We start from the raw sequence: 10,153 nt of genomic DNA, 5'->3' as shown, positions 1-10,153 counted from the left end.
ACCCCGTGTCTCTCTATCCCCCCCCCCCCGTGTCTCTCTATCCCCCCCCCGGTCTCCTATCCCCACCCCGTGTCTCTCTACCCCCGCCCACATGTCTCTCTATCCCCCCCCGTGTCTCTCTATCCCCCCCCGTGTCTCTCTATCCCCCCCCGTGTCTCTCTATCCCCCCCGTGTCTCTCTATCCTCCCCCCGTGTCTCTCTATCCCCCCCCCCGTGTCTCTCTATCCCCCCCCCGTGTCTCTCTATCCCCCCCCGTGTCTCTCTATCCCCCCCCCGTGTCTCTCTATCCCCCCCCGTGTCTCTCTATCCCCCCCCGTGTCTCTCTATCCCCCCCCCGTGTCTCTCTATCACCCCCCGTGTCTCTCTATCCCCCGCTTCCCCCGTGTCTCTCTATCCCCCCCCCGTGTCTCTCTATCCCCCCCCCGTGTCTCTCTATCCCCCCCCGTGTCTCTCTATCCCCCCCGTGTCTCTCTATCCCCCCCCGTGTCTCTCTATCCCCCCCCGTGTCTCTCTATCCCCCCCCCGTGTCTCTCTATCACCCCCGTGTCTCTCTATCCCCCCCCGTGTCTCTCTATCCCCCCCCCGTGTCTCTCTATCCCCCCCGTGTCTCTCTATCCCCCCCGTGTCTCTCTATCCCCCCCCCCGTGTCTCTCTATCCCCCCCGTGTCTCTCTATCCCCCCCCCGTGTCTCTCTATCCCCCCCCCCCGTGTCTCTCTATCCCCCGCTTCCCCCGTGTCTCTCTCCCAGTGTATTCCTGTATTTGCCCCTTTCTGAGAGAGGCAATGAACAGAAATTTTGACCGAACCATAGCTCTATGTCCCTGTCTCTCCCTCCCCCAATTTCTCACCCCCCTCTCTCCCTCCCTTCCCCACTTTGTCTCTGTCTCCCCTGCTCTGCCTTTCTCTCTCCCCCTCTCTCTCCGCACCTCACTCTCTCTCGCTACCTCTCTCTCACTGTCTCTCTCTTTCTCTCCCCCTCTCACTCCCCTCCCCCTCGCACTCTCTCTCACCTCCTCTCTCTGCCTCTCTCTTCCCTCTTGGTTGTCCCCTCTCCCTCCCTCTTTCTATCTCGCTGCTCCTCTCTCACCCACTAGCTCACTATCTCTCTCCCTCCCCTTTCTCCTCCCGCTCCCTCTCTACCCATCCCTCTCTCTCACTCCCTCTCTTCCCCTCTCACTTTCTGACCCCCTCTCTTCCTCCATCTCTCTCTCCTCTCTTTCTCTGTCTCTCACTCTCTCTCTACACCTCTCTTTCCACTCTACCTCCCTCTCATTCTCTATCCGCCCTCGTTTTCTCCGTCACTCTCTCTAGCCCCCTCTCCCTAACCTTCCTCCCTCTCTCCCTCTCTCCCATGCTCTCTCTCTCTCCCTCTCTCTGCCTTGCCCTCTCCCTTTATCATGCTCTCTCTCCTGCTCCCTCTCTCAATCCTTTCTCCCTCCCTCTATCTTTCTCCCCTCTCTCTCTGTCTCCACTCTCTCTCTACACCTTGCTCTCCAATCTATCTCCCTCTCTTTCTCTATCGTTCCTTGTTTCCTGCATCACTCTCTCTAGCTCCCCTTCCTCCCAATCTATCCCCCTATGTCTTTGTCTCTTGCACTCTCCCTTTAACGTCCATTCTCACTTGCTCCCTCTCTCTTTTCCACTTTCTCCCTCCCTCTGTCTCTCCCCCTCTCTCTCTGACCCTCTCCCTCCCCCTTTCTCCCTCTCTCTATTTCTCCCTCCCCCTCTCTCTCCCCTCCCTCCCCCTCTCTCTCCCCTCCCTCCCCCTCGCTCTCTCCCTACCCTCCCCCTCTCTCCCCCTCGCTCTCTCTCCCCCTCTCTCTCTCCACTCCCTCCCACTTTCTCCCCCTCGCTCTCTCTCCCCCTCTCTCCCCCTCTCTCTCTCTATCTCTCCCCCTCCCTCCCCCTCTCTCCCCCTCGCTCTCTCTCCTCCTCTATCCCCCTCTCTCTCTATCTCTCCCCCTCGCTCTCTCTCCCCCCTCTAACTCCCTGCTCTCTATCCCTCTCCCCTTCACGCCCTCTCTCTCTCCCCCTCCCTCTCCCCCTCTTCCCCTGCTCTCTCTCCCCTCCCTCCTCCTCTCTCCCTCCCCCTCCCTCTCTCCCTCTCCCTTCCCCCCTCTCTCTCTCTCTCTCTCACTACCCTCCCTCCCTCTCGCTTTGTACAGTCGCTGCAAATCACACTGACCTGAGCTGAAGAATGTGAGGCCTGTGTCTAATCGCAGTTTCTCAGCATCTGTCGTAGGGACTGGCCGCTCGAACACCGGGTTCCTCAACTCCCGGCCCCCTGGTTCAGGGAGTCTGGGGGGAGTCAGCAAACTTTGGATCACCTTAGTGGGAAAAACAATAGAATTAAACACAGGTTACTCCCGTGGCAGGTACAGCACTGGTTAGATACAGAGTAAAGCTCCCTCTATACTGTCCCATCAAACACTCCCAGGGCAGATACAGCATGGGGTTAGATACAGAGTAAAGCTCCCTCTACACTGTCCCATCAAACACTTCCAGGGCAGGTACAGGGGGTTAGATACAGAGTAAAGCTCCCTCTACACTGTCCCATCAAACACTCCCAGGGCAGGTACAGCACAGGGTTAGATACAGAGTAAAGCTCCCTCTGCACTGTCCCATCAAACACTCCCAGGGCAGGTACAGCATGGGGTTAGATACAGAGTAAAGCTCCCTCTACACTGTCTCATCACACACTCCCAGGGCAGGTACAGGGGGTTAGATACAGAGTAAAGCTCCCTCTACACTGTCCCATCAAACACTCCCAGGGCAGGTACAGCACGGGGTTAGATACAGAGTAAAGCTTCCTCTACACTGTCCCATCAAACACTCCCAGGGCAGGTACAGCATGGGGTGAGATACAGAGTAAAGCTCTCTCTACACTGTCCCATCAAACACTCCCAGGGCAGGTACAGCACGGGGTTAGATACAGAGTAAAGCTCCCTCTACACTGTCCCATCAAACACTCCCAGGGCAGGTACAGGGGGTTAGATACAGAGTAAAGCTCCCTCTACATTGTCCCATCAAACACTCCCAGGGCAGGTACAGGGGGTTAGATACAGAGTAAAGCTCCCTCTACACTGTCCCATCACACACTCCCAGGGCAGGTACAGCATGGGTTAGATACAGAGTAAAGCTCCCTCTACACTATCCCATCAAACACTCCCAGGGCAGGTACAGCACGGGGTTAGATACAGAGTAAAGCTCCCTCTACACTGTCCCATCAAACACTCCCAGGGCAGGTACAGCACGGGGTTAGATACAGAGTAAAGCTCCCTCTACACTGTCCCATCAAACACTCCCAGGGCAGGTACAGCACGGGGTTAGATACAGAGTAAAGCTCCCTCTACACTGCCCCATCAAACACTCCCAGGGCAGGTACAGCACGGGGTTAGATACAGAGTAAAGCTCCCTCTACACTGTCCCATCAAACACTCCCAGGGCAGGTACAGCACGGGGTTAGATACAGAGTAAAGCTCCCTCTACAGTGTCCCTTCACACACTCCCAGGGCAGGTACAGCACGGGGTTAGATACAGAGTAAAGCTCCCTCTACACTGTCCCATCAAACACTCCCAGGGCAGGTACAGCACGGGTTAGATACAGAGTAAAGCTCCCTCTACACTGTCCCATCACACACTCCCAGGGCAGGTACAGCACAGGGTTAGATACAGAGTAAAGCTCCCTCTACACTGTCCCATCACGCACTCCCAGGGCAGGTACAGCACGGGGTTAGATACAGAGTAAAGCTCCCTCTACACTGTCCCATCACACACTCCCAGGGCAGGTACAGCATGGGTTAGATACAGAGTAAAGCTCCCTCTACACTGTCCCATCAAACACTCCCAGGGCAGGTACAGCACGGGGTTAGATACAGAGTAAAGCTCCCTCCACACTGTCCCATCAAACACTCCCAGGGCAGGTACAGCAAGGGTTGGATACAGATTAAAGCTCCCTCCACACTGTCCCATCAAACACTCCCAGGGCAGGTACAGCAAGGGTTAGATACAGATTAAAGCTCCCTCTACACTGTCCCATCAAACAGTCCCAGGGCAGGTACAGCATCGGGTTAGATACAGGGTAAAGCTCCCTCTACACTGCCCCATCAAACACTCCCAGGGCAGGTACAGCACGGGGTTAGATACAGAGTAAAGCTCCCTCTACGCTGTCCCATCAAACACTCCCAGGGCAGGTACAGCACGGGGTTAGATACAGAGTAAAGCTCCCTCTACACTGCCCCATCAAACACTCCCAGGGCAGGTACAGCACGGGGTTAGATACAGAGTAAAGCTCCCTCTACACTGTCCCATCAAACACTCCCAGGGCAGGTACAGCACGGGGTTAGATACAGAGTAAAGCTCCCTCTCCACTGTCCCATCAAACACTCCCAGGGCAGGTACAGAGGGTTAGATACAGAGTAAAGCTCCCTCTACACTGTCCCATCAAACACTCCCAGGGCAGGTACAGCACGGGGTTAGATACAGAGTAAAGCTCCCTCTACACTGTCCCATCAAACACTCCCAGGTCTGTTTCTCTGGACAATTCATCTTGTGTCCTCGACTGACCTCTCGAATGGACATAAAAGATCCCATGGCACTATTTGGAAGAAGCGCAGGGGAGTTCTCACCGGTGTCCTGGGGCCAATAGTTATCCTTCAATCAACATAACAAAAAAAGATTATCTGGGTCATTATCACATTGCTGTGTGTGGGATCTTGCTGTGCACAAATTGGCTGCCGCGTTTCCTATATTACAACAGTGACTACACTCCGAATATACATTGGCTGTAAAGTGCTTTGTGAGGATGTGACAGGCAATGTTATTTGTTTTTTTAATATATAAATATATATATCACGCATCAAATATCTTCTAAATATTCTCTGACGAGGGTCCCAAAACCTGGAGTGGAGTTTTACGGAGGTTGCTATATGGGGGAGGGGTGATTTGGATGAAAACCCATCTTTTCTCTGTTTCCTGCGTTACTATCATGTATGTTTGCTTGGGGTTACTCGCCACTGTCGGAGGTCATTGGGAGGTACGCACGTGTGTGCGGGCCAGGTATATAAATGAAGCCACCATGTAATGCGGGCACTTTGGGCCCCAATAAAGTTGAGCCAGGTTTGCACCTGCTTGAGTTTACAGTATTCAGTCTATCGAGTTATTACATGCATAACATTTGGTGACGAGGTAACTCAAGAACCTTCGCATACAAAATGAGCACCATTGGAATTCTGGAGAGATTTGTGGAGGGAGAGGACTGTGGAGATTTTGTAGCTCGCCTGGACCAGTACTTCGTGGCCAACAAAATGGAGGAACCCACTGATGCAGTTAGGCGCAGGGCAGTCTTCCTCACGGTTTGTGGTCCGAAAATCTATGAACTCATAAAGAATCTTCTCTCGCCTGCAAGTCCAATGGACAAGGATTATGAGGAATTGTGTGCTCTGGTACGTGACCATCTCAAACCAATAGAAGGCATCATCATCTCACTCTATCGAATCTACACGCATGTTCATTCTGAGGGCCAGGATGTGTCGGAATTCGTCGCCAACTTAAGATGTCTTGCTGCGCCATGTAAGTTCGAAGACGCGTCGGGAGACATGCTGCGAGATTTCTTTGTAATAGGAATCAACCACGAGGTGATCCTCCGGGATTTATTGGCTGAGGAGACACTGGATTGGAGCAAGGCCATCGCGATTGCCCAGGCATGCATGACGACGAATGATAATTTAAGGCAGATATCATTGAAGAGTCGGAGCCCCACGGCAAGTACTGTAAACACGATTGTGTCGTCGTCTGGCAGAGCTGCTTATGGCAGGGCCTACTTGGCTGCGTATGCACTGTCGCTGCTCAAAGTCCGCCAATGGGTACGAATCCGATTTCACCCTGTTGGTGTTGTGGGGGCAATCATCGGCATCATCAGTGTTGTTTTAAACAGTACATCTGTAAAGGCTGTTCGAAAGTGGGGCATCTTCAGCGAATGTGTCCACAACTGAGCAAGCGTGCTGCGACTCACCACGTGGATGATGATGAGCAGTCCAGCACGGATCTGGATATGTAACCCGGGATACCCGAGGAGGAAGTGTATGGACTGACAAAGAGCCAACCGATAATGGTTAATGTGCAGCTGAATGGTGTACCGGTATCGATGGAATTGGATACGGGTGCGAGTCAGTCGATAATGAGCCAAAGGACATTCGACAAGCTGTGGGACACTGAGGCTGTGAAGCCTAAGCTGAGTCCAGTCAATGCCAAGTTGCGTACCTACACCAAAGAACTCATAACAGTGATTGGCAGTGCAGTAGTCAAGGTGTCGTATGGTGGTGTGGTTCATGATCTACCGTTACGGATCATTCCAGGAAATGGTCCAATGCTGTTCGGCAGGAATTGGCTCAAAAACATCAAATGGAATTGGAATAATATCAAAGTGTTGTCATCGGTGGATGACACTTCGTGTGCTCAAGTACTGAGCAAGTTTCCCTCGCTGTTTGAACCAGGCATCAGCAATTTCATGGGAGCCAAGGTGCAGATTCACCTGGACTCGGGTGCAAGACCCGTCCATCACAAAGCTCAGGCTGTTCCATACATGATGAGGGAGAAGGTCGACATTGAGCTGGACAGACTCCAACATGAAGGGATCATATCACTGGTCAAATTTAACGAATGGGCCAGTCCCATTGTTCCTGTGTTGAAGAGTGATGGCATTGTCAGGATTTGTGGAGACTACAAGGCTACGATCAACCGATTTTCGAAACAGGATCAGTACCCGTTACCGAAGGCTGATGACCTGTTTGCAACGCAAGCCGGTGGGAAGTTGTTCACTAAACTGGATCTGATGTGGGCCTACATGACACAGGAGCTGGTCGACACGTCGAAGAAACTTACGTGCATCAACACTCAAAAAGGACTGTTTATCTACAACAGGTGTCCTTTTGGAATTCGCTCGGCTGTAGCCATATTTCAGAGGAACATGGAGAGTCTACTGAGTCCGTCCCTAGAACCGTCATGTTTCAAGATGACATTCTGGTCACAGGTTGTGACACTGCTGAACACTTGAACAACCTGGAAGAGGTTCTACATCGTCTGGACAAAGTGGGACTCAGACTGAAACATTCGAAGTGCATCTTCATGGCACCGGAAGTCGAATTTCTGGGGAAGAAAATTGCTGCTGACGGTATCAGGCCTGCGGACTCGAAAACCAAGGCCATCAAAAATGCCCCCAGGCTTCAGAATGTGACGGAGCTGCGTTCGTTCCTAGGTCTTCTCAACTACTTCGGTAATTTCTTACCTAGATTGAGCATTTTATTAGAGCCACTGCACATGTTGCTCAGAAAAGCCGACAACTGGATTTGGGATGTGTCTCAAGATAGAGCTTTTGAGAAAGCTACAAATCTGCTTTGATCTAACAAGCTGCTAGTACATTATGATCCGTGTAAGCATCTAGTATTGGCCTGTGATGCTTCATCATTTGGGGTTGGCTGCGTGCTCCAACAAGCTAATGAGTCGGATAAACTACAACCTGTGGCGTATGCTTCGAAAAGTTTGTCATAGGTGGAAAGTGCCGACAGCATGGTAGAAAAAGAAGCTTTAGCTTGTGTGTATGGGGTTAAAAAGATGCATCAGTACCTGTTTGGTCTTCGTTTTGAACTCGAAATGGATCACAAGCCATTCATTTCATTGTTTTCGGAAAACAAAGGTATCAATACCAAAGCATCATCCTGCATCTAGAGGTGGGCATTGACATTATCTGCCTATGATTATGTCATTCGCCATAGACCTGGCACTGAGAATTGTGCCGATGCACTGAGCCGTCTGCCGTTGCCCACACCGGAGGTGGAGATGCCACAACCTGCAGATCTACTGTTAGTTATGGATGCTTTTGAGAGTGAAGGAACCCCTGTCACTGCTCAACAAGTTAGGACCTGGACCAGACAGGACCCGATTTTATCGGTTGTAAAACGTTGTGTCCTTAGTGGTGATTGGTCTGCTATACCTATTGAAATGTGCGATGAGACCAAACCTTACAACCGTCGCAAAGACAAACTATCCATTCAGTCAGATTGTTTACTGTGGGGTAATCGTGTTGTTATGCCTAAGAAAGGCAGAGAGAAATTTGTACATGATCTACATAGCACTCATCCCGGTATTGTCATGATGAAAGCCATCGCCAGGTCTCACGTATGGTGGCCTGGAATTGACTCTGATCTGGAATCATGTGTGTATCAGTGCAACACTTGCATGCAGCTAAGCAAAGTACCAGCGGAATCTCCGCTGAGTCTGTGGTCGTCGCCATCTAAACCATGGTCCAGGATCCACATCGATTTTGCAGGTCCCTTCCTGGGAAAGATGTTTTTAGTTGTGTTGGATGCATATTCCAAGTGGATAGAGGGTATAATCATGTCATCCAGCACATCCACAGCTACCGTTGAGAGCCTTCGTGTCATGTTTGCTACTCATGGTCTGCCTGACATTGTTGTGAGCGACAACAGTCCTTGCTTCACAAGTCCGGAGTTTCAAGAGTTCATGAAACTCAATGGTATTAAACATGTGAGGTCAGCACCATTCAAACCCACATCCAATGGTCAAGCAGAGCGTGCTGTCCAAACCATCAAGCAGAATATGAAACGAGTAACTCAAGGTTCACTGCAGACTCGCTTGTCACGCATATTGCTTAGTTACAGGACAAGACCCCACGCGCTTACCGGGGTCTCCCCTTCTGAACTATTGATGAAGAGAGGTCTCAAGACCAAGCTCTCTCTTGCCCACCCTGACTTGAACGATCATGTTGAATACAGACATCAAAGTCAGCAGTGGTATCATGATCGTGCTGCTGTGTCACATGACATCTCTGTTCACGATCCTGTGTATGTACTAAATTATGGTCAAGGCCCCAAGTGGGTCGCCGGTATTGTTACGGCCAAGGAGGGTAACCGAGTGTTTATTGTCAGGCTCAAGAATGGGCAAACATTGTCATGTATGTATGCTTGGGGTTACTTGCCACCAGAGGGCGCTACTGTCGGTGGTCGTTGGGCTGTGTGCAGATGTGTGCAGGCCAGGTATATAAAGCAAGCCACCATGTAATGTGGGCACTTTGGGGCCAAATAAAACAGAGCCAGGTTTGAACCTGAGTGAGTTTACAGTATTCAGTCTATCGAGTTATTACATACATAACAGTTACAGCAACAGCAATATTTCGATAGCGCCTTTAACGTAGTAAACCGTCCCAAGCCGCTTCACAGGAGCATTATCAAACAACGTTTTGAAACATAAGTGCTAATTAGCACAGGTGACCTAAAGCTAGGTCAGGGAGGTAGGTTTTAAGGAGTGTCTTGAAGGATGAAAGAGAGGCGGAGAGGTTTAGGGAGGGAGTTCCAGAGCTTGGGGCCCAGGCAGCTGAATGCATGGCCACCGATGGTGGAGCGATTATAATCAGGGATGTTCAGGAGGACAGAGTTAGAGGAGTGCAGACATCTTGGGGGGTTGTAGGGCTGAAGGGATTACAGAGATAGGGAGGGGCGAGGGCCATGGAGGGATTTGAAAACAATGGAAAGTATGAGGTCATGCACTTTGGCAGAAAAAAATCAAAGAGCAAGTTATTGCTTAAATGGAGAAAGATTGTAAAGTGCTGCAGTACAGCGGGACCTGGGGGTCCTTGTGCATGAAACACAAAAGGTTAGTATGCAGGTACAGCAAGTGATCAGGAAGGCCAATGGAATCTTGGCCTTTATTGCAAAGGGGGTAGAGTATAAAAGCAGGGAAGTCTTGCTACAGTTATACAGGGTATTAGTGAGGCCACACCTGGAGTACTGCGTGCAGTTTTGGTTTTCATATTTACGAAAGGATATACTTGCTTTGGAGGCAGTTCAGAGAAGGTTCACTAGGTTGATTCCGGAGATGAGGGGGTTGACTGAAGAGGAACGGTTGAGGAGGTTGGGCCTCTACTCACTAGAATTCAGAAGAATGAGAGGTGATCTTATCAAAACATATGAGATTATCAGGGAGCTTGACAAGGTGGATGCAGAGAGGATTTTTCTACTGATGGCAGATACTTGAAACATAGAAATAGAAACATAGAAAATAGGTGCAGGAGCAGGCCATTCAGCCCTTCGAGCCTGCACCACCATTCAATATGATCATGGTTGATCATGCAACCTCA

General features: G+C 50.9%; 1 protein-coding gene across 1 annotated transcript in view; it reads right to left on the bottom strand.

The window, feature by feature from the left end:
- The window catches only part of LOC139245663 (ETS domain-containing transcription factor ERF-like), a 33,585-nt gene that overhangs the window by 3,838 nt on the left and 19,594 nt on the right, over nucleotides 1–10,153 (bottom strand). Inside the window, exon 4 of the mRNA XM_070871241.1 lies at nucleotides 2,186–2,327. Coding sequence (XP_070727342.1) covers nucleotides 2,186–2,327 — 142 coding nt within the window. The remainder of the gene's footprint in view (nucleotides 1–2,185; nucleotides 2,328–10,153) is intronic.

The sequence above is a fragment of the Pristiophorus japonicus genome, unplaced genomic scaffold (assembly GCF_044704955.1).
Source record: "Pristiophorus japonicus isolate sPriJap1 unplaced genomic scaffold, sPriJap1.hap1 HAP1_SCAFFOLD_229, whole genome shotgun sequence".
NCBI lineage: Eukaryota > Metazoa > Chordata > Chondrichthyes > Pristiophoridae > Pristiophorus > Pristiophorus japonicus.
Note: the sequence above shows the minus strand (reverse complement) of the source record. Positions and strands in the feature narration are given on the sequence as shown.